At 28.8% G+C, this 26,705-nt stretch overlaps 2 protein-coding genes across 2 annotated transcripts; one reads left to right on the plus strand and one right to left on the minus strand.

Moving 5' to 3' along the window:
• The first annotated feature begins 287 nt into the window (after positions 1-287).
• Positions 288-4,186, plus strand: LOC114382939. The gene is made up of 4 exons (XM_028342484.1): positions 288-692; positions 1,088-1,374; positions 3,472-3,663; positions 3,954-4,186. Exons 1-3 carry the CDS (start codon positions 434-436, stop codon positions 3,526-3,528), a joined length of 603 nt encoding a protein of 200 aa, XP_028198285.1. The 5' UTR covers positions 288-433; the 3' UTR covers positions 3,529-3,663; positions 3,954-4,186.
• A 729-nt stretch (positions 4,187-4,915) lies between these two features.
• LOC114382937 (cytochrome P450 90A1-like) lies at positions 4,916-11,581 on the minus strand. Its single transcript, XM_028342483.1, has 8 exons — positions 10,779-11,581; positions 9,421-9,570; positions 8,930-9,175; positions 6,568-6,657; positions 6,358-6,436; positions 6,146-6,252; positions 5,681-5,811; positions 4,916-5,358 (listed from the first exon to the last, which is right to left on the minus strand). Exons 1-8 carry the CDS (start codon positions 11,295-11,297, stop codon positions 5,244-5,246), a joined length of 1,437 nt encoding a protein of 478 aa, XP_028198284.1. The 5' UTR covers positions 11,298-11,581; the 3' UTR covers positions 4,916-5,243.
• Positions 11,582-26,705: the final 15,124 nt, after the last annotated feature.

Genomic DNA, 26,705 nt, shown 5'->3' on the forward strand with positions numbered 1-26,705 from the left:
TGTATGTATATATATATATATAAAGTAGAGAAATGATGAAAACATTTTTCTAAAACTTTTTCTTCGAGTGATTATTATTGATTGAAAATCATAACTTTTGATAGGTTTTCTTTCTTATTTAATAATTTTTTTCTTTATTTATATTAAATGAGAAGCAAAGTCAATTAAAATTGATAATTTTAAAAAATTCTAATTAATCATAGAAAAAGTTTTTAATGGATAGTGTTAGAAGAGAATGTCACGTTAGCATTCCTCTATACAGTAAAATCAAATTACTGTAAAAAACGTTGCACCTTCCATGCCTCTCTTTTAAGCCTTTCCCTTCATTTTTTCTTGTGAATTGCCTTTTACGTGCTTCTTGCCTTTCACTATTTTGTAAATAAATACAAAAAAATAGTTTTGAAGCACGTCAAGGATTGGAATTAGGAAGATAATGGGGTTTTCAAAGGAAGAGAAATCCAAAAGGGTGTGGAGAGGTGTGAAGGTTGTGTTCTTCTTGATCACCATGGTTATATCACTGCTTCTTTTCTCTGCCCCGGTTCTCTTGGTTATTGCCGATGCACTTGTTCCTTCAGCTCTACTCTCAGCTTTTTCACCATCTTCTCTCTTCTCCCATTTTGACAACTACGATTTTGGATACTCTCTCATTGACATACCTCTATTATCTATGGCACGATCACTTGTCATCTTATGTAAGTACATTTACAAAGCAAAATCTCCAATTTTTAAGTACCCTTTTGAATTATAAGCATAATAAAAACTTAGAAACAGTTCTATGATTGTTTTTATATCTTCTTCTTCTTTTATTAGAACTGGAATTTTATCTCAATCATTGATGTTGATCTTAATGTAAACATTTATAGAAGAATTATTGAGATGAAATTTTAATTCTAATTAAAAAATACTACTAAAAGCACTTAATGAAGACCATCTGAGTTTTGTAATTAAAAGTCCGATTTTAAATAGCGGTCCACAATTGTTGTAATGGTAGTGTTGAAACCCGCAATTGCAATTTAAAACTATGATTAAAAGCAATACTCTAATTTCTCATTTCCTGTGTTTTGAATTGGTGGTGGGTATTGTGTAGGTGTGTATAGTTTTTGCGATGGGCAAAGGCTTTCACATGGACCTTATTTGGGGGTCACCATGTTGTGCTCAGTGATGTCTTTGATGTTTGTTTGCTTGAAAGCTGTTTACGTGTTTAGCTTAAACACAAGTGTTGATGAAAGAAGAGGGTCAGGGTATGATAGAAGTTCCCAAATAGCTCTGTTCGTGTGGTCGTGTGCTTTGGCAGTGGGGCATGTCGTTGTTGCCTACAGAACAAGTTGCAGAGAAAGAAGGAAGCTTCTCGTCTACAAGATTGACATTGAAGCTGTAAGAGTCTTTTCTTCCCACTTTACTTCATAACAAGACAAAATAGAAAAGAAGAAAATGATAGTATTTGCTTATTTTATAGTGAATAATTGATCGATTCGTACGTACATGGCATAATTGTATAAAGTTTTGAAATTAGTAGGTGTTTTACATGAGAAATTGAAAATGATTTTACCTTTATCTCTTGATTGAGTTAAGTTACTTTTTCAGATTTTTTTAAATAGTTTACTTTTGATCAACTTTATTCTTCTGATTTTTAATTTTGATCAATTGTTAATATAAAAATGTTATATGACACAATATAATTAGATGTGGTTCATTTAGCCAAACAAGTCGACCGAATATGAGATAGTTGGATTTTTAACTTTGGGTTAGCTTCTGATCTTAGGCTCAACACATTCAATAAATAGAAAATGCTCTTTTTTATCACTCTAGACATTTTTAGAGTTTGGCTAAGGTCTTTTGACTATTCAATTTTAGAGCCTCCGAGATTCAGACATGAATAAGATGATAGTCTAATTTTATTTTATTTTTACACTCTTAATATATTTTAACTAAATTAGGTATTATCAATCACCGTCATTTCATACCTCAACTCTACTTTTTCTTCATAAAAAATCAAAATTAACAGTTCTCTTCTTGTTTTAATTAATGGTGCATGGCTGGTGGTAGGTCAAAATCATCATCATTTCATTTCATACATTGCACATGTTATCTTTATTTGAAAATTTTGTATTTATTGTTTGTTTTTATATATTTACTAATTTTTGTAGAAGTCGCCTCTATAAAGAAATACTCTTTTTTCTTTTTTTTTGCATATTGTTATCATATAAAAATATGACTGACACGATTCATTCTTTAGGTCTTATCAAAGTAATAAAATACCCATTAAAATCAAACAATCTTCTTGAGCTTTGTCTATGTTTTGTAGGGTGGAGAAATATTTGGTAAGGTGAAAAAGAATGAGATAGAGAAAAAGAGTTAAAATTTAAATTGAAGAGAAAATAGGAGAAATGAAAATTTTGATTTTTTGCATTTAAAAGTCAATCTTCTCATTTTTTTAAAACTTTTTCTTAAATTAAATAAAAGGGAACATATTGTTATTTATGATTTTTCTCTATTTTTAATTGTAACATTGGTAGGGATGCTTTTCAGTGTTATGATATTACTGTGATAATGCTGGTTGTGAGAAAGAAAACACCAAAGTCATCTTAAACGTTTTTTAGTATGGTTAGACAGGGATATTTCCAAACAAATAATAAGTTAAATATTTAAGACTCAATATTGTTTCCCATGTAGCAAGTAGTAAGATCTCCCATCCCTTAATTATTTTGGCAATACTTAAGTGTGAAGTATGAATTAAAATTAAAACGAGGAAAGAAAGAAAAAAAAAAAAAAAAGCAAAGCAAGTTTAAAAGAATCTCAATGCTCAATAGCATAGGCAATAAAAAAATAGTTCAATTATGAGAAGCCTAAGAAATTTGGTTTTACCTGTGTGATTACCAATGTTACCTAATTCTTCTAGAACTCATTTCTCTTTCTAATTGTTAATCACCTATGCTTAATCTAGTAGCACTCAATAGTCATAGAATAATATAATATTTTTCTTGAATTATAGTCCTAATGGACATGCAAGGTAACAATTAAGAAAAAATATTAAGTTTCTACAAGCTTGTAATTGATTAAAAGGGAAGAGATTATGATTGATCTTCCTTCACCCAGTTTACTTTATAGTTTCATTAATTAATTACAAATACGATTGTAGGACAAAAATTAACTATAATTATATTTAAACTGGTCAATTTAGAATAAATTCGTAGGAAAAAAATGAAAATAATATAAAAATATGGGAAACAAATAATTCAACGCATATTTATTTGAATTGAACATAGAAAAAAAGACAAAGAAATGGAAGGTCATTTTTGCACCCTTTTTTTTCATTTTTTATCTGCGCCTTACTATCCGAAAACAAAAAAAAAAATGTTAGAAAATATCTAATTTTATTTCGAAAAGAAAAATCTAGTAAAATTAAGGTGACAAATGATATATACATATAATATTATCCTAATAAATTTGACAAGCTGTATATGCTTGCAGATTTCAGCTTTCAAGAATGGGTATTCGAAGATTCTTCGGGAAGAAAGAGTCAAATGAACCCACTCTATAGTCTGTCTATGACTCTGCATTGATGCTTGATGAAATTATATCAATCTAACATAGAGATTTTCAGCCATCACCTTCAGTCAATTATTCATTTTTAGTACTTCGGTGTGGCAACGAAACGCAGAGGTAACTAATTAACCCTCTTTTAAGATAAATTTAATTAAATCCAATTACTAAATAAAAGTATTTTACATTATATGTATTTCTCCAATAACAAATATGATATTTGTTAATTTTTATAATGACTATATTAAAAATTAACACAAGAATATTTTTTTTGTTGACAATATAAAAATATGCAATGACAGCACAAGAATTGATTTTTTTTAAGGTGTATTATTTTCATTTTGTACAATACACAGTGACTTTTTGAACCAAAACCTAAATTGCTAATCTTATTCTCCTTGTATATACAGGTTTGTCCAATGCATGCATGTCGGTAACCTTGACACCTAACACTGGATAGAGACAGGTTAAAGCCACAGGGTTACATTAACTCAATAAGCGGTCCATTTTTTGTGTTTACCATTGTTTTTCTAAAGTTTATTTTCCCCTTTGTCTCTTGAATATCTTCTTGTACATATAAAAAGTGAATGAATCTTTTTTTTTCTTCTGGCGAAAGGCTTAATGGAAGTATGAATTTAATTAATTATTTGTAGTATTAACCCGTTATTCAGTTCTTCAAGGAATTTAAATAATAATAATAATAATAATGTTATTAAAAAAATATAAATAGATTTACTAATTACTAAAAATTTGTATCATAAAAACTATTAAGTAATAAGTAAAAAAAAAATGGAATATATTCTTTTAAATACTAATCGATGATATTATTGGGCTTCAAAACATGGGCTTTCCTCTTCTCCACTCAAGGGTCAACAAGGGCTTCATGTCCAATCTCATTTATTTTAATACAAACCTATATAAAACATAAGAAAATATTAGACTTGACAATTAAACTTACAAATATTTATTAACACCAAATTATAATTAAAACTTAAAGAAACTGTTATAAAACTAAAAATTTTAATAGATAAACGGCACATAAATTTACTATTAAATGTAAATCTTGGTATTTCAATCAGTGATTTACAGTATCATGTGCGAGAGAATTAAACTGCTGAAGTTTTCTTATACACCTGTAATGGTTTCAGGTACTGCTGCTAAAGTTGTCTTGTTACATTAAAAAGGGATATTTCCCCTAATACAGAATATTTCCCCCCAATACACAGTATGTTGACTTCATGTTTATGGCCTATAATTATTTGCCATATTATATTATATCTTACATTTAGTCCCCTAATTTGTTTCTAAATATTCATTTGAAATTTTGGCTGTTTCATATTCATTTCTAATGCAGAACTGAAAAACACTTGAATACCAACATAACAGGATACTTTCGCCATTGATTTATTATGATATACGTGAAAGGATTTGTAGGAATTGATTAAGATCATATACACAGGTGGATTTAGCTCAACTGATTTATTAGGGTGATAGGGGGTTCGATCTTTCACATCCTCATTTCCAATCCCTTCCCAAGGTCTACTAATAAGACATTCCTTCCTATAACCCCCTAAAATTAATAAAATATAAACGGCTAAACTAGTGGATATAATAACTTCATTGCTTAATAATACATTAGACATTATACTGATTAAACTCATCTATAATCTCTTCTTTGCTCTTCTTTGTGTGGTGCTCTCTCATGGCGATTTACTTAGTCTGGACTCCTCTCTACGCTTCACTATGATAGGATACCTCTTCTGAGTCCTAGTGGTTGGGAAAAACACCAACTTATCTTCTTCTGCTGGAAACCAACTGGCACAAGGTTGAAAGACAACATTAGTGATAGAACTTAGAAGTGCACCTCAATGGATTTGACTTGTCTTAAGGGAGATGTATAAGGTTTAAAAAAAATAAAGTAAAACATATCCATAATGAGTCTATATCATAATTTAACATAAATTAGAAAGTATAATGTGATTTAAACATGAGAAACTTCTCTTTATTATCTTGGTTTACAAACTTAAAAAAGGACATATTTAGCATTATAAAAATATTATCATGTATGACAATCCGTGATTGAGCCACATTGTAAAAAATGAGTTAAGTATACTAATACTTTAATATTGTGTTGTACCTATAACGGGTGACAATGCGGTGAAGGAAGACAGAGAGCACCACTCTGGCTAGCTCATACCCAGGGCATAGACGTGGACCTCCTCCAAAAGGGGTATATACATTCGAAGGGCTACTTGCTTCTGAGTTACTCTGCAATTTTAGTCCTAAGTAAGCAACTAATACATAGACATTTAAGGGAAATTGAACATAGAGCAATGAAATCATTGAGCCTTTTTAGATAAACTTTTTCATAAGCATTTCTAGAAGAATGAAATGAGAAGAAAAAACAAAATTTACTTATACATAAGTTAAAATTAGTCTATCTGTAAGCAAATTTGTAAAAACTCTATCATATTAACTTCTCTAAAAGTTTGTTTTTTATTTATGCGTAGGTTATTTTTAGCTTATGCATAATTTTATTTAATTTTTTGTTTTTATTTTCTTCTCCTGTAAGTATTTATGAAATGAAGAGAGAGAGAGTTACCTGCCATCGCCATGGATTGAAGGTGCGGGCATCTTTGTAATGGTCAGGGTTTAGATGTACCGCACGAAATGAAGCAACGACCCTCCATCCCTTTGGGATAGTGTAACCTATTACATGGGAGGAATTAAAACTTAGTTCATTGGTTGCATATTAAAATTAAATTATGGTCTAATTTGTTTAAAGATATAATTGGTAATAGTTGATATGATTACCTTTTATGTTGATGTCTGTCATTGCTCTCCTGAATATCGCACCTATTATGTTTGCCACCCTCAAAGTCTCATTCACAACCTATATCGTGCACATTCCAGTTAAAAAGGAAGGAAGGAAGGAAAAAGTGGGCAAAATTAAATAATAATGATAAACTTAATAGAAACTGTTTGTGACTTTGTTACTGAATCAGAATTTAAAGATATTCTTACACATTGAGTAAATGCCATTGACTTATAATCTGTCCACTCCAGTGGTGCCTCTGGGCAACTCTTCTTGGCTCTGATTTGATCATGCTCTTCCTGCCAAAACAACACAAAGAAGTCTCTGATCAAACTCTCTAGCTTGGATTATGAAATGTACTCCTACAATCCTACTTCATAATAATTGACAATACAATACAATAATCAATTAATTAAATTACTGTTAATCACACAAAGATAATAATCAAATCATCTTGCTAACCAGTACACTAAGCACATTAATTAAGAAACTAAAAATAATATTTATTGTAAAACTCATGGAAGATCATAAAAAAAGTCACGAGCGGTATAATTTTACATATCTTAATAAACATTTTTTGTAATTTCTTAATCAATAGCTAAATACAAACATTTTTCATAATCTAAACTGAACTTTTGCACAACCGAAAAACAGGTCCAAGGAGGAAAGTGAAGGACGGGGACTAATCTATGCTGTGCTGTGCTAACAGTGGGACCTAATCACTTAATTTGGAGCATTGGATCATAAATGATCCTCGAAATCAAGCATAACCACGAGGGGACCAGAGACATAATAACTCTGCGTTGCGCTGCAACAAAATAGAACAAGTTCTCCACATACCAAATAGTACACGTCAAATGACGCATAAGCCCCTCAAGTGTCGGTCAAAGTATGATCAGATTAATTATTTGTCTCTTCTATTTTTTCTATTTAAATGATTGGTTGTTTTTGTCTGAATTTTTTTCATGACTAATTCGAAGCAAAACTTCGAAGCGTGCAGTGCAGTTCAGGTCTAATAATTTTGTACGTTGGTTCCATGAATTTGACTAGGGTACAGTCCCTTTCAACTTTGACCATGTCGCCATGTAACTCAGTTTGTATAATAAGGTGGTTTCAAAAACCAAAATTACTTTGATCGATTAATATTATGTCACCATATGAATAAAAATCTGCCGACAATTTAAAGACAATCCTCCTTATTCAATACTATTAACTTTGAGTATGGTGAAAGTTTATGAATCAAATTTTCAATGTAATTACATTTGAGATTTTAAATTTGGACTTCAAAAATATTACTACTATTTATGCTTTAGGTATATATTTGTTTTCATTCTTCTAAACCAAGGAACATACTTAATGTCTATATTTAGTTTTTTCCATTAAAATGTTTTAAAATAATTATTATTATTTTAAAAAATTTAATTTTAAATTTAAAAAAATAAATATATCTATATATATATATATATATAAATATAAAATTAATATGATTAATTTAAAATGTCGCTTCTTTGGTGAAATTATCCACACTAGTATACAACTACCCACCACATCGTTCTCATTGATGATTGTTCTGTCCAAGCCAATGCATGAGTAGCAAGTTTTCAACCGCATTAACCCCGTTGGAAAGTTTACGGGGACAGGTTTTAACCTCAAGTTTCAATTTCAATTGAAAACTACAAGACGTGCGGAAAACAACAAAACCAGCCATCAAATCTTTTGCTTTCTTTGTCTTGCCTCTCTCACCGTTAAAAAGAAACCTGAGTCTAAAAGTTTTTTTAATGCAGTAAATAGTAATTTAAATTAGCTATTTATATATTAAGAGACTAACTTATTTGAGTTATTTCGTTGTCACTTTTAACTATGCATTCATAAATAATAAAAAAATGTGACGGCAGGCAAAATATAGGTCAATCTAGAGTGGGGGAAGTGGTGAGTATAGAGATAACGAAAATGAGATTTCAAAGGAGACCACACCACATGAACGGTGGTCATGGACACGGACATGCACACGCTGGTGGGGTAATTCTAAGCAAGGAGCTACATCTATATGGTCCACTACTCTAGCTATACATATTTATATTCATTCGCCCTTAACAAATTAATATCAAAGTTTATCAGAAAGATATGTAAGTAATACTTCCTACCTTCACACAGGAACAAGAAGATTTAATTAATTGAAAATATTGATAGATTCTTAGTGAATGTAAACCAAAGAAAATCAAAAAATCATTGTTCAAATTTTATCCTTATCTAACTTGTGTAAGATTTAATTACTTGATGAATTAAAAAAAGTGATTAACTTAATTGATAACAACAAATTTATCTCAAATTTCTTTTAAATTATCATTCTCATTAAGATTTCTCTTTTTTTTATGATTTATCAATACTTTCTCTCTCTTCTTTTAAGAGAGATATTTATAATTTAAAAATAATTAATATAAAAATATTATAAATTAAGTCTTATAAAAAAAAACAAATATAATCTCATCAAATTTATGCCTTATAAATAAGTTTGGAGGGAGTATATATATACATGTGGTTAATTATAATTGATGTTTATGTTTGACGTACCTTGAGTTGTGCCAATGCTAGAGGAGTCTCGGTGAGGAACTTGACGGCAAGAGTCATTATTGTAGAGGTGGTTTCATAGCCGGCGACGAGCAAAGCCAACATAAAATCGACTATTTCCTCGTCGGAAAAGTGGTAGCCGGAGGCCAACAATGCCCCCAGCATGTCATTCTTTTTCTCCCCCATTACGCTTTCTTTTCTTCTCTCCCTCACTACCAATGTTAATGCCTCTGCCACCTTCGTCCTAGCCTACATATATAATTATATAAACATTTCATAACATATTTTTTTTTTTTTTACCAAAAAAGTATAGGAAAATTGAATTTTGGAGACTCACGAGGATGAAGGCAAGTCTCAAAGTTCATAAGTACTTACAGAAATATTTCAACGTTATCTATTTATTTGTTATTATATGACTTTATTAAAAAAAAATCATATATAATAACAAATGAGTGGAGAAAAACAAATTAAAAGAGAAATTAAAGAGCATGCACCTTAATGGCTCTACGGTAGGTACTTGAGAAGAGAGGCAAAGGGACTGAGAAAAATCCTTCAATCACAAGCACGTACTCTTTCCTTAGAGTCTCAGTCCATTCACCTGGATCAAAGCTCATCAGCTGCTTCACTGTCAACTCAAACGTTATCTGCAAGCAACCCACCAAAGCAAAAATTTAGTAAAATCAAACATTCTTAATATTACCATCATCATGATAATTTTAAATTTAGAGGAAGAAAAGAAGCAGACAGGATTAAAGCATATTACAAAAGGAAAATTTTCTTTTGTATCATTTTTAAGGAAAAAAGTGTGAGAATGTTATTTAAAATATGAAGTTAATAAGACATATATGAGCTAATCATGTTATAATATTTTAAATAATAAAAATGATAATATATTTTTAATCAACGATATATGTGTGCCCATACACAAAACCATAACATATACAAATAATGTCACATGAAGAACAAAATCATACATGTGCATGCGAAGCTATAGTTAATATAGGGAATGATTATTATTCTTTTGCCGCCATAAACCCATTGTAGTTAACGTGGGGCCTCGTACGCATGGAATTGGACACATTATACTTAAACCATGGAATCTGAGTCACCAACTCCAGTTACATTTCCATCACGCAAATCACACTCACATGCTAAACATCATCCATAAACTATTAACTAATCGAACTTTTCAGCACCAATCAACCTAAAAATAATCGAATAAAATACGAAGTTAGAACCAAAAGGGAGAAAAATACAGACACAACACCCCTGATGAACTTTGAACTAAATAAACAAAACAAACAAAATCCAGATAAATATTATGAGGCGCAAACAACTGGTCCACCACCACATCACCTCCACAATATGATTCACGTTCATTATCATGATGGCAAGTGAGTTCAACTCGAGCGATCCACGGCATATTTGACTCAGTTATTCGATTTTTTGGGAAAGTTAACTCAAATTTATTCCCAATAGCATTAAACTATTTTCATATAAGTTATTTTCACAAAATATCACAAAGAAAGTACAAGTAGTATTGTACATATAACTGTGTTACATGCATTAAAACACTTTCTCTGAGTATTTTGTACGGGTTAAGAATATTATTAACTAAGTTGGAATAAACTCATATTTGATACTAGCATCAATTGATTCATTGATTCATGCACTTATAATAAAGAGATTATTGAAATAAAGATATAAGATGAATTGAATGGTTAAGAGAGAAGTAAAAGAAGAAAAGAGTGCAGATTCGATCTCTTCTAATAACAAAACTAACTGATATTCGATAAATAAATAAAAAAAAAAGATTATTGAAATAGAATGAAAATGAATTTAACGAGCTAACCTTCTTGGCTTCTTCCATCAGAAGAACCCGGTCGGACCAGGAATCCAGATTGAGCCGGATGAGGCGGTCTATGTCGACCAATAAATGGTCTTTGATGATGGAGGAGTTGGCGAAGCTCATGGTGAGGGAGTGCATTCTCTTGTGGAGAGAGCCCTTCATGAGGAGCAGAGAGTGTTTCCCGAGGAGGTTCGATATCGAACCGGGATAGCTACATTCGAACAATTTCCCTTCGTTCAACAAAATGAACCGGTTCGTTTCCGGGTCGGCCGAGAAAACGGTGGGTTCGCCGAACACGTGGGTGGTGAAGATTGGACCGTAGCGTTTCACGCGCTGGTCCATGAAGGGTTCCGGGTTGTCACTTTTATAAGCTGATATGAGCTGTAAGGTTTCACCAACAAAGGGGAGTCCGAGCGTCCCCGGCGGTAGGCGGAGGCGCCGGCAGCGGGACCGGCGGTGGAGGAAGAGATGGACGGCGGAGATGAAAAGAAGGAGGAGTGGTATGATGATGAAAGATGCCATGGAGGAAGTAAATCAAGTAAAAAGAGTGGTTGGTACTGTGTGTATATACGAATGTTATGTTGTATGGTGTGTATTATATAGAGGAAGTGGGGAGAAGGAGATTAGGGTAGAGAGAGAGAGAGATGGATTGGAAAATCGAGGAGGGAACATTAATGGAGGGGGAAGAGGGAGCACACGGGGGGTATCTATGACTATCTGGTGAGAGAATCTGAAAGGAGAGAAAGAGGATACTCACTTGGGAAGGAAATAAATGCCGGATATTTTGGTATCTGACCACTTTTGTTCTTTGCTCTACTGATCTTTCTGTCAGGATAAGACTTTGCTTTTCCTGGGCTGGGCTGGGGCACCTTTGGAACTTTTTTTTCTTTCTTTCTTTCAAAATTAGTAAAATGGTTTAAACATGTTTTTGTTAATAACTCAATTACGATTAGCATAAGTGAAGTGAAGTGGTAATAATTTATTTCTCTAAATTAAATAGTTAAGGGTTCAATCTTGGTTAGTTACTGGATGTATAACGAATTATATTGAAACAAAATACTTACTTTATATGTACTAATCATCTTAACCTCAATAAAGATTAATCATTATTTAGGACAGAAATAATATCATACTAATATCATAATAAAAAATACATATTTTTGCTAATATACTTTTGTAATGATATGCAAGACATCATTGACGGAAAAATAAGATATATATTTTGTAAATTTAACATTGGACAAATCTAATAACAATAGATGGTAAGTTTTAGGTGGAATAAAAGATGAATCTGAAAATACACCAAATGAGGAAAAGACCCTTTGGACAATGCATGGTGGATACATCTTTTCAAAGTAACACTTCTGAATTAAGAAAAGTTACTTAAGAGCATTTTTAGTGGTAGATCACAACTTGAGATCTTAGATTACTCGCAGGAATGAAGATCTGTTAACATTCATCTCACTTTTTTTTTTCTTTATTAGTAGATCTTCTTTTAGGATCTTAGACGATTTTTTTAGGTCTCACTTTTAAATATTTTATTTAATTAATTGTTAAATTAAATATAAATAATTAAGTAATTAATTTTAATGAAACATTGAAGAAAAAAATTAATAAATATTAAGAAATAGAAAAATTAACATAAATTTAATTTTTATTTATGACTAAATGTTAAAGAAATGAAAAATACATAAATTAGATAATAAAAAAATTTAAAAACATTAATGTTTAAGAAAAATAAAATTTTATTATTGTTTTGACTGTAACATTTCTAAATATGTTCCGAATGTTGCATTGTGCCGTTCAAGTTTTCTTCTCAAGATTTTCGACCGTTATTGTGTACACTGTAATAGTCACCCTCACGCTCCATTTTCTTTTCTTTTATTTTCTTTTTCTCCTCATTTTTTCCTCCTCCCTCTCTACCTAGCGTGACCTTCCCCCTCCCCCTTGTACAACCTTCCTTCGACAAAGGTATTTTTTTTTCATTTGTCTTTTTTTTCTCCTTCTACCATTTTTCATTTTCTTCTTTTATTGGTGTTTTTTTTGTTGTTCCCACGATTGGTTGTTGCTTTTGTTGCAAATCTGTTTGTAATTTTTAATTTTTTTTAATACTGTGTAGAGATCTTCAAGGTTCTTTTATAAGAGCTCATTCTTCACCCCGTAGAGCTTAGCGCCATCTTTATTGCAAGACCAAGTCTTGAGTACAATGATGTTACATTAAAGATGCTCTAAGAGCAATTGCTATGAAGGTAAAACAATATTGAAAATTCTAATTAAACATTTACCAAGCCAACTAGGGGCGCGTCTAGCATGGGAAAGGGCTCCATGTCTCTCACCGTGCGAAGATAAGGTGGTGCGTCCGATATAGGGGGTTTTTGAGATATGCGAGGGAGGACCAAGGGCATGCACACACTGGATTAAATTAAAAAAAAAAAAAAAAAAAAAAAAAAAAAAAAAAAAACAAGCGACACTGTTCTTTCTCCCTCTTGATCTCCGTCGCACAGTACCTTAAAGTGCCCACCATCTCCGCCATCACGTCCCTCTTGCGCTCTTCGTCGTCCGATCGCCGGTGAGGTGGTGCATGATCTGCACCTTGTGACGGACGTCATTGAGAAAGACGGAACCGATGGATGTTGTGGAGGAAGACGAAACCGCTCCTTTTATTTTATTTTTAAAATTTAATCCAATATAAACATCCACACAATAGTTCTACACGCATCTTAAAAAAAAAGACACATATCCTACTACTATAGAATCTTTGGCACCGTGGGAGACATGTTGGGTTCCCCAACGCTAGCTTGCGTCTGCCAAGTAGCTCAACCTTTCCCACGTCTACTAAGTGTTTGATTCATCCCAAAAAACAGCCATCATATGCACATCAAGCACTATTGATCATCATGTAGCCTTCGGTATCAATGAATTACTCTTTATGAGCATAGAACCCATGTATCAATTGACGTTTGTCACATCCTGTAATAAACCCCTTTAATTAAGAGACATCACAAACTCACCAAGAAAATTCATCAAACCTTCATTACTTCCTCTTTCTTTAAATAATTAATGTCTATAGTTTTTGTTTTTTACCTAATTTCAATAAATATATTATGAGGACATTTAAGATAACTATTTATTATAAGACAATATTAAAATATCTGATTATAAAGAACATCCGTTAATTTAATTTTTTTAGGCTAAAACTACAATATTTTTGGAAAGGAGGAAATATCTCACGTATAAATACCCATATGACAATTACATCCAAATACACGTTGTACAAACAGGTATAAGTTGAGTGTTAGAATCTCTGCATATTGCCCCCAAGTGGTTTCAGTATATGATGAAACGACCTTATATCATCTCACAAGGGAGTATCGTGGAGAAACTTTCAGTTGTGAAGGACCATATGATCGGACACCACGCCAACATGTTCAAAGTAAAAATCATAAATATTTATTAACTACTTTTTAAAAAAGTATGATAGTTTTTTGTCTGAGTTCTATAAAATGAAAGTAATTTTATTCTATCAATTTAACAAAAATGACGAGTTTTGGTTTTTACTAAGGATTAACAACACATAGCTTTTTTTAATTTCGGGGATTAAAAAATAAGTCTCATTTTTATAATAGTCAAATTTTCAAAAACATCATATTTTGTTTAAGTAAAATCCATCATTAAGTATTATCTCAAATTCAAGAAGAAGAAAAAAAAGACCTTCATAACTTGAACTTAAACAAACGTATGTTGTCAAAAACCTGTAAATTCCTCATAGAAGGCGAGGGAAAAAAAATGTTATACTTAATTAAATTAAATTTGTTCGAAAAACAAAAGGAAGGGGACGAAATTTGCAAAACACGGAATGGATTAGTGTGCATTCAACCTTGGAGATTTGTGGAATATTTTAATTTGTTTTTTAAAACCATATATGAACCCAAGTTGGCATTTAAAAGAGAATGACATATAATATATTAATTAGACAAAGGTTGTGCAATATTTTCTACTTAAAAGCAACATTTTAATAACCCAATACTTTGTAAGTTCTATCACATTAGATCTATGATCCATACATTATAGGAGTCAAAATTTAAGGGCATTTTCTTGGAGACTATGATGCAAGCTGCAGAGTGCAAGCGACACATGTGCTACCAAACTTGAGAGTTGAGAGAGAGAGAGAGAGAGAGACTATTCTTGAGGAGCATATGGAAGCCCTCAAGACGCGTGTAGCACTCTTTTGTTTATGGTGCTATAAACCACTAGCATACTACCGAAAGAGAGTGACAGAGGGAAAAGGATGCAGCCACGTATTGACTTTACTACTCTTACTTTTCTTTCTCCATTCTTTCAAGTGATGTGCATGTGTATTGTTTTGCTCCCACACTATTAAAAAAATAAAAATGGCAAAAATTTAAGTAGAAGTTCTGACATATAAACAGTGGAGTATGTGGCCTATATATATATATATATATATATATATATATATATATATATATATATATATATATATATATATATATATATATATATATATATATATATATAAGTATAAATGATATTTTTAGTTCATATAAAGTTGGCTATTGTTAATTTTTAAAAAATTCACCTTTCTTCCCTCAATCTAACACTTAAATTACAGGAAAAAAAAAATATTATTCAACATCTATTTATTGGTTATTTCTTGTTTGATCAGTTCTTAAATTTCGGGGTTCACGAGCGTGTTTAAATTATTTTGTAAGATATTCATAAAAAAATATTTTGTAAGATTTTATAATTTTTTAATAAGTATTTTTTTTTTCATTTTCCATCTGATGTATTCATTATATATATATATATATATATATATATATATATATATATATATATATATATATATTGTGTTTTATTATTTATCCATCTATCTATTTGAAACATTTTTATTTCTAACTTAGTCATAAGTTTGACACCAAGAGTTCTAATATATTTTACCGAATTAATATATATATATATATATATATATATATATATATATATATATATACCAGTAAAAAACTGGTATAATGTCTAATCTAATTTAATCTTTTGTTGACACTTTTTCATCCAATATTTTTCAAAAAATATAAGTTAGAAAGTCCGGATAAGGTTGTTGACCATCTGAATTGATCCTTGATTTTTATTTAATACCGGAGAAAATAATTGATACTTGATTTGATCACACTAATTAATTGACTCCTTATATAATATTGATTGGTTCTGGCCGAGACTTTAGTGTGACTGTAATGGGGGACTAATGGGAGGTGGGGTATTTACAAAAAAAATTGTCACTCAGATTAATTCATTAGAATAATATGTGATAAATGAGAGAGTGAAATTACAGTAAGAATAATTTAATAGTTAAAAAAGAATTATTCTTCATTTTAACATTATATTTTTTTTATTTAATGATTCTAATTAGTAACTTATATTTAAAATAAAGGATAAAATAAGAAATAACTTTTTAAAATCATTTTAGAATAACTTTTTTTACAGCACTCTTAAAATAATTTGATCCTCGTAATAAATACATTATACATACATCGTTGTTGATATATACTAACTTAGTCTCACCATTTAAAATCAATTATGCAACTTTAATTTTTTAAAAGTTAAAAAATTGTTAGTCTTATAAATGAATTTGTAATAAAAATTATTATTATTATTATTATTATTATTATTATTATTATTATTATTATTATTATTATTATTATTATTATTATTATATATAGTTTGTATTAAGCTAATAAAATTCATTAGAAAAATAAATTATACCTGCGAACGGTTTTATTTACCGAGATGAGTTTCTCTGCTACCACATAGTCATGATTATCATCATGCCATTTAGAACTCGTAAATCAACTTATATAAGATTGATCTTATTTAATCAATGATTTTAAGTTCATGTTATGAAAAAGAAAATAGTTTAATATAAAAATTGAATTACATTTTAAAAAGTGTTTTTTTTAAAATATTTTTTAAATTTAAACAAACCGGCCATATATCCCATTTTCAATATTTCTTTGTTAATTAGCTACTTACTATATGCATGGGGCCGAATTAGAATTAAATCAATATATCATTTTCCAATAATGAAAGATCAGTCATTGCAGTTGCAGCTAGATTTCTGGTTGTTTGTGTAGTACCAGCTAATTGCTTTGATACTTTAGGAGTGACTTGAAAATCAGAAAAGAACACGAAGGTTTTTAAAAGAGTACCCTCCCTAGCAAGCTTATATAAAGTGACCCACGTGCAAGAGAGTATAATGAAGTGCAAATTGACATATTACTTCAACCACACGGTCCCCATGAAGGGACATGAAGCTCTCTACCCACTAGACAAACCACGCATATTTTGATCATCAAGACGTAGCCCCACCCACACATACATATACATATATATATCGGATTATGGAAAGCTTTTTTATATCGATAAGGTTCGGTAATAATAAGAGCTAATATCATGTTTTACATGGGTTTGTGGCTTTCCTCAATTAGTTTATCAGGAGTGAACTATAATATTTCGTTCTTTTTTTTTGGAACATTTATAATTCGTTCTTTTCAAGTTGGTAATTTATGGATATTAAATATCACATGTAAAATATACTTGTATAATATAACTAATAATTGTACGAATCCAACCATTGCAACCCATGGAGAAATGGTAGGTCCTCTCTCTCTCTCTCTCTCTCTCTCTCTCTCTCTCTATATATATATATATATATATATATATATATATATATATATATATATATAATATAAATACATGTTTTGGGATACATAAATGTCCAATTTTGGGGAATTAATTGTTTAATTCGATCTTATCAATTCTTACTAAAAAAATAGTTATCACTATAATGTGCATTAATTTATTAGAGATTATTGGATGCTTAAAATAGAAACAATTATACTCAAGCTAAGAACAATCGTAGCTTCAAAAGGTATGCTTTCCTTCCTAATCCTAATAATGCAACTAAAATGGTGCTCTAATTAATTTTTTTTACTACGATCGTGTTATGAAGTGATTCTTGTCATACATGTTTAATGAATATGAAAGATGACCGTTAACATAGAGAAAGGTGTTTTTACTCCCTGAAAAAAAATCGACTTCTGTTTCTGACTTCTAAAACATTGGCTCTAGTAAATACAGTAATTAGTTACTTATATGAAATAAAGTTTAACACTTATCCATTTCTAGTATAAAACAGTTTTAGTCCATCATTCAATCAAAAATTTTATTTAAATTACTTAAAAGTAATTATTTTAAAAATTAATAAATTTATCATACAATAGATTATAATTAAATATTTATGTAAAAAAGTTATACTGTCACTATATAAACATTTTTTCTCAATTAAATATATATGACACACATTTAATTATTTAATTTTATGGATTTTTTAAAATATAATTTAAATTAATGACATTATTAATTAAATTAACTTATTCAAATACATACTTTTCATTTGTTTTAATAAAGTTTTAAACATTGAGTGTGTAGATTAATTAATACAGTATTATTTTAGTTTAATTAATACAGAATTATTCAAAAATGTACTTTTCATTTGTTTTAATAAAGCTTTAATCATTGAGAGAGTATATATCTTTGTTACATATTTAAAGAAGTAATTTTATTGTCTATAATTGTTTTACTTAAACTGAATAAAGAATAAAGAATAAAGCACTGATTTATCAAGAAAAAGGTGGCTAATAACAGATGTAATTTGCCACATTATGTATAGCAATTTGTGGTTCAGAGACAGATTAAAACCCACGATTTGTGGGATTTAGACATCACCCATTGTTTTATGAGTTTCAGACGATGGATTACGATGTTTTCTCACATCGATGCTGCCGGAATATAGGAATCCGGGTCACTTAGGTTGGAAATGAGGCTTTAATCACTGTGTATCAATTAATCAATAATTTTAAAAATCTTTCTATACCATTACCTTTCTAATGCTTCTACAGTTCTACTACTTCACTTACTTTGATAGAAAGTATTACCTTTAATTTTATAAAATAAATAAATATATAATTTATCAAGATCAATAAAGATCATTAAATTAATTAATTTTAATTAATAATATTATAAATTTTTTATTTTAAAATTATTCATAACTTTAAATGATTTCAGTGCAGTAGTAATTGTTTTCTACAAAATATTTTTTCCAATTAATGACTATACTTGTTTTGTTAATAGGATGATCAATATATATATTTAAATAAAAATTAGTGTATATTATTAATCTACCTCTCAATTAATTAATAGTAAAAAAAAACTAGTAATTAATACACTTTAAAATATTCATAAGTAAACAATGAATATATATATATATATATATATATATTACCGTAAAATAATTTATATTATTATTTAATAACAAAATATTATATATAATATTTTTTCTTTTTAAATTAACTACTCGTTGACTCTTTGTGATTTTTTTTTATAAAAAAAAGTTTAGAGATTTTGTTTAGTCTTTTCTACGAAATCAATTTTTGGTGCAGAAAAAAATTTGATTTATGTACCAAAAATTGATTTTTATAATGTCTCATGTATTAGTTTTTTTTAACAAAATAATCCTTAATTATAATATATTAGAATGTCAAATATAATTTACCCTAATTTTTTTATAAAGTGGAAGCATGGTCAAGCATGCATAAACTACTTTATATACGGAGTTTTTTTGGTAAATTTTTTTGGGTGTACAAGAGAGAAATCTTAACCAGGAAAGAAATTCTAGTAGCACGATTGCCTACGTAATTACTAATGACCATATGTAATAAATTCAAAGCCTACAGAAAATAAGACCATCCTATAGGCAAAAAGCTGCATCCTAATGGAGCCCTGAGGCATGAGGGTGAAGCAATAAATATTGCATTTGGAAGAAAAAAACTCTTACCCATGATAACGGTGAACGTCCACCCTAAATTTGGAAAGGATAGGCGTAGAGAAAGAGAGATAAAGGAAAATATGTGTATTCACATAAAAATAGTGGTTAAGTATATTCGAACCACTTAAAGATGTGAGCAAAGAAATTAATTCAAATAAGATATTAAAAAATGTGAAAAAGAATAAAAAAGAAAACAAAATATTAAACCATTGTTTGCTTTGATCCAAATTAATATAGAATTCAAAAATGATCTTACTATTTTTATTTTATTTTTCATCAAAGCTAATGTTTTTTTTATTGATATATATACTGTGAAAGTAAGATTATAGTAGTTCACAAGTTTGTTTGTTTTTTGTTTTTTTTTTTTAAATTTAATATAATACCATTAAAACTCTTTTTAAATAAAGAAGCTAATCAATTTTGCCTGAATAGAAGGAGAAAAAGATGTTTGTGAAAAGGATATTCTTTTTAATCGAACATTAAATTAAACCCCACAATTATCTGCAAATATAAATTAGTACAACATAGAAACTGCGTTTACTATTTAGGATTTTTATGAACTTGCAGACAGTTCTGCAATTCATTTTTCCCCATCTAAACAGTAATGATTGTGAAAAAAAAAGAAGGAGAAAACAAGAAACTGCCTAGTAGGACATGCACATTTCTAAAATTTATGAACTTGTTTCGCTTTGTTTGGTTACTGAGAAAACAATGTGTGAGGTTCCCAGTGTGTTTTTTTTTTACTTGCATGGGTGGCACCACCGCGCCAGCGGCGATTGTTTTACACTTTCGTCATTTCGATGCTTATGTCTCCCCTTTAAAGCAAGAAGGACCACGCAATCTTATCAAAATCTCAATTCTTATAATTTACTTACTGTATTATAGAGAAACAGTATTCTTTGATCAAATTCTTGATGCATCTATATATAATATCTTGTACTGAGAGGATAATATATATTAGTACATTTTTAGGTTGCATCCCTGCCCTTTTGTTTAATATTTTGATTAAAAAAATCGACATTATTAATTAGTATCCTTAGAATATTAATTAAGAAACTAAAATGAAAAAAAATATTTATTTTAAAAATTATAAGAACGCATAAAAAAATTCATGAACAATTCAACTTTTTACATCCTAATAAAAATATTTTTTAAAATTTTTTTTAACCAATATCTAAAAAAACAAAGAGAATTCAACCACTAAGTTTCATATAGCAAAGAGAACATGATATGAACACGGGTAATACTGGAGGTACACGTTACATATAATTTACAATACATGCATATAAAAATAAAGTTCAAGACATAATTTCAATTGTATTATTTGCTTTGTGGAGTAACTACGTATACCATTTTTTTTTTTTATCATAAACGCAAACAAATGGTCTTTTGATCACTAGAGTAAAGTATATATTAACTATAGCTAAGATGTAAAAGCATTAATTTAAGCTCCATTAAAAAAAATTATCGGCCTAAACTTTAAAAAAAAATGAGACTCCTTTTCAAGGTCAGGCAATTAAACTATGAGAATATTGTATCAAATGATACTTCCGTTTTCATCAATGGAAAGTTGACCCGGTGAACTAAGATAGCTCAATTAAGTAAAAGGAAAATGAATATTGAATACTGTCCGTCTTATTATAATTTTCATGTAGTAAGAAAAAAAATTATTATAAAATAATTGTTATTTTAAATTTTTAAAATAACATTAGTTATATTTTTTCACTTATATCATTTATAATATTAATGATGTACAGTAAAATTTATAATTAAATTAATAATAATATAATATTAATTTTATAAAATTAATATTTTTTTATTTATTATTTTTTTAATTTGTGTAAAATAACCTAGATGAGTATTTATTATTTTTTATCTAACCAAACATAGGATTAAAATAAACTATGGTTTAGAGAGGAAAGTTCACCCTCTAAAAATATGAAGGAAATCATTCACTCACCGAAAGGTATTTCACCTTGAGGGCCCCCGAACTAAGTAACTACACAAAGTTACAATTCAACTAAGCTGCTTTTGCCAGCCCTAATATACGGGACTATTTTATGCAGAAATGTAATAATTTTTTTTATTATAAAAAAATCAGTTTGTATGGTGTAAAATGATATTCAAACTTATGTTACGCCCTTCAAGAAAAATATTTAAATATCACGTGTGTTTGACAAATACTACACATGAATAAAATATGTGAAAAAAAATCCATCAAATATTAAACAGTTGCTTAAAAATTATAAAATAGTTATAAAATTAAAAATATAAACAATTGATGTTTAAGTATTGGAAAAAGAGTAATATAACACTTATTAAAATTATGATTTGCACACACATATAAAACTATTGTGTGCGATATTATACTGTTTTCTTTTTTATTTAAAACATTAAATAAATTAAAGATAATTATTTTATTAATTTTCAATTTAAAATTACTATAAAAGTTCGTTTAGAAACCAAAATAAAACGCTAAAATGTTTGATTTTATTGAGAGTAAAATATTTTTATTAAATTACATTATTCCTTCTTAAAACGTGTTATTTAATCAATATTTAATACTTTTATTTTGCATTTTAAAATTTATCAAATATAAATTTCCATCCTATTTGTTTCTACAATTTCAATCAATTTTGCTTTTGAGATAATTAATTTAAGATGCATATATATATATATATATATATATATATATATATATATATATATATATATATATATATATATATATTCTTTGATATCTCTCCTACTAACTTTCTAATTGGATATCTAAAAATTATTTTTGTTAATTAATTTAATGTGTTTTATTTATTTTTTTCAACCAAATCTTAAAAAATGGCTTAATTATCAATTTAGTCATCAACTTATGTTAAAATTGTTTAATTTGACCCCTAAATTTTAAATATATTTAATTTGTTCTTTAAATTCTTAAAATGAATTAATTTATTTTTCAAATTATTAAAAACTTAAGGTTTAAATTAAATCATTTAAAATAATTCAAAAACCAAGTTAATTTATTGTTAAAAACTTGAGAATGAAATTGAACTTTTTAAAAATTTAAACATCAAATTAAATTATTCAAAATAATCTGAGGATGAAATCAATAATTAAGGTAAAAAAAAATACATCAAATGTATTTAAATTTCTACTTTATTTTTATTTTTATGTGTTGCTAAGATTAATTTGGTGTTGGCTTTTTGAAATGGGCTTTTAATTTGAAAAAAGAGATGAAAGACAAAAGTCAACTAAAAATGTCAGTGGTCAGCTACGAGACCCGAGGTCTGATCCATACGTATTCTCTGATCTTACACTTTCCCATGCATGTCTACCCACTTGTCCGCACGAATGGGTATGTCAGTACACGCACGTGTGCCTCACTTTGTTTTTCATTTTTCTAACAAAATGTTCACGTGCAATCACACTAGGGATTTGGCTTCTGTGTTTCTTCTGCTTTCATAATTCATTGCCTTTTGACGTTTTCCTTCCACTATTTATATTTATCATCGCCTTCTTCCTGTTATATTCCAGAAAGCAGCATTTCAAGTTCCAATCATCCCTCTGCATCTGTCCTTTTCCTTGCTGTGAGTCACACCTACCAACTTATTTTACCTTTTTCTTTTGCTTCATTTCATTCATATTGAGTTACTCTTGCATATTAATAATTAATCACTATTGTGTTACCCTTTCTCACTTTTCTTCCATGCTTGCATTTCTCTCCATATTTCTTAATGTAACGCACTATAGAATCTAAAATGTCTAAACGAATTTAATTTATGCAAAATTGTTTTGTTTTTAGTATTCGGCTTGTAAATCTCAATGGAAAACTTCTTACAGAATATTACCTCCTGTCTTTTTTTATATAAAAATAAATAAATTTTAGTGTAAAACATACTAACACTTATTTATAAAAAAAATAAATTTGTGTAAAATTTACTAAAATTTATTTTTTTTATAAAAAAGGATCAAAAGAAGTAATATTTAAACCACTGAATAAATAGAGACATTTTTCAACCAAAATAGATCTTTTATTGTGACTTGATGTGGCTTTATTATTGTATGAGATCTAATTTTTTTAATATAATATATTTTATTTTAATGGTGAGATTAAAAAATGGACCATGAGATCGTAACGCTTGATTATTTAAAAAAATTTATTGAAGAGGATTTATTTCCTATATTTCACCTTATTAATAAGTAGTTGCAATAAGTTTTAATTTCGGAGGAAAAGTAAGATAATTTTTTTTTATTTATTAATTCTTTGAACATTATCCTTAATTAATTAATTTGATGGCTACCAAAATTAAAAAAAAAAGAGAAGAAAAAGAAAAACAAACAATCTTCAGTTAGGCATAATTTTTAGCTCAAAATTAACATATGTATAACTTAATGTCCACAAAATTTATTAAGCATATGATGCCTAATTTACTGAATGGGTTGTCCAATCTCAATAAAGAAAAACTATGATTGAAGGCCGAACTCCAAAACAGCCACACCTTTTAGGTTCAATGTTTGAAAAGTTGTGCTTTAATCGGTCTTGATAAAAATAGTCTATGATTAAGATCAAACTTAAAAAACATCTATCCTTTCGAGCTTGATGCTTGAAAGGTATGAATATGAATTGTTTGATCTCAATAAAGATTTACTATAGTCAGAGGATAAACCTTGAAAGCATCCATGTCTTTTAAGTTTAATCCTTGGATGGATATGGATCAATTGGTCTAGATAAGACCAATAACGATTAAAGATCCAAGACATACAAATTAAGATAGTTGTGATCTTCTATGTCATATAAGACTTAGATAGAAACAAACTGACACAGAGTTAGGAAACAAATGAAATAACCTCTTAGAAGAATTACTTATGTAGAAGCTTCTAGATCCATCTAACCAACCTTTGATACCCGATAAGATAGGCAAACACCAACTCAGATGGTGAGCCCCCTAATGACATGCAAGAAGGGCTAATAACATTTTTATGCTCAAACGTAAATTCAACAAGTATCAAGCCATGACACATGATAAAGAGTATGTATTACACTATAATGCGTGGCAAAGAAGAGGAACACAAACCATTAGAGAACACCTAACATAAAAGGAGAGAGGAGTGAAATCCTCACTTGAGGTTCACAATTAGGCATAGTTGGCGGGAGACTTCATGAAACCTTAGGCTTGAATTTTCCTAAGTGCTTTCCTATTGATGTTCTCTAACATCAACAATAATATATTTTTATATGATTATTATTTATTGAGATTCATAAAATAATGCAAGTTTTACTTTTTATTTAATATAAGTCATATTTAATTTTTTTGTAATTTTTTATAAATTAAAATTTGAAAAAAAAATACGTTTGAGAGTATGATGTACACATTTCTCATCCAGTGTTACAGCATTACAATGCATTAATGAAGGGTTCTTCCACTTTTTTTTTGGCTTTTGAATTGTCCTTCCAGTTCTAATCATTCTTTTATCGATCGGTTCTTTACTATTCTTGAGCTCGAATCAATCAAGTGGGTTCTCTATTTTCCCTTTTAACTACCCAACACCCAACTATCGATATAAAGTGATTGAAAGTTGAAAAGGCAAAAAGTTTAACTTGGTCGTTACACTTTTACTAGTTATCCTCTGACTTGTAGAGAGGAGCAAAAGAAATGGGGAGACAAAAGCTAGAGTTAGGATCATAAGGAATAATCCACGGTCGGCATCACTTTCCCTTTCCTTTTTTCACTATATCCTCATGTATCTACGTGATATCATGAAGGCAATTATAAATTTACCATCAGTGCTAACATATTGCCATGAGTCATGACTTCTTATTTTTGTTTATTACTATTCTGTTCTACCTTAGTTCATGCACAGTTAAAAAAAAATCTTTAATCAACCTGGGATTCTGACATTATTAAAACTTAATGAAGTTAATGAAAACATTGGTGACAAAAAATATTTTTGCGTCACTAATTCTGATGTCATCACTGAATTATAAAGATGATTTTTAAAAAAAAATTAAACATTCAGAGTTTTTCTTGCTATTTCTTAATTTAAATAATGTGAGTTTGTATCCGAGCAAAATGTCAAAATGCATGATGATCTTCAGTCCTAATACCTAATCCAATAGAAATAGATAAAACTATTGAGAAAAGGAATTTGAAATTCGTAAAAGAATGAGGCATTTTTTTTTTTATCAACACAACATTGGTATCAAATATCCACCAAATTTTAATGATAATTTATTTGTGTTGGATAATCTAGCTGATCATCTTTAACAAAAATTTTCGTTTCAATTATATTTTTTTTCTTTCATTTATCACACTTGAATCCGAGATCTATTCAAAGAGATTAAATCCAAAATCATTTGAATCACTAACTTGATAATGAGATATACCTTTATCATATATATGTACGAAAACTTTAATATTTATATTGGTGTTTATGTTTTCAGACATAGACAACTATGATGGATCAAACGTCCTACTAAACTGTTGATTTTAGCCTCAACTATTTTGTATAGTGTTATGGGCCCAGCCCGTCATTAGATGACTGGTATAATATATATTTTTTAGTCCTTAAAACATGAAAAGGAATAAATCTTAAAAATATTTAAGGACAATAAAATATTAAACCGTGAATTTGAGTTTAATTCAATTCTATAAAATTAATTTGTAAGGTGAATATTATCTTTTACTTGTATACACTAATTAGGTTTTTGTCATTAATTAATATGAAATCTTCAACACACCTTCTCACCTCCAAAAATAAATAATTAGTTGATGTGAAATTTGTAGGACTAAACATTAGTGAGTGATTCTATAATGGACCAATAATAAGTAACCTCATAGGTTCAACAATAATTATTAAAATAAACTTTGATATCATATAAGAAAAAAAGTTTAAACCTAACTCAATCTTATAAAATTGAGTTGATGAGAAGTATCTCTTAGTTATATACACCAGTGGTTTGGAAATTTCAACGCCCCTCAAATTGATTAATGACTATTCAAACACAATAATAACATTTAGAAAAATGAAAAGTGTGA

Source organism: Glycine soja, chromosome 14 (genome assembly GCF_004193775.1).
Source record: "Glycine soja cultivar W05 chromosome 14, ASM419377v2, whole genome shotgun sequence".
Classification (NCBI taxonomy): Eukaryota; Viridiplantae; Streptophyta; class Magnoliopsida; order Fabales; family Fabaceae; genus Glycine; species Glycine soja.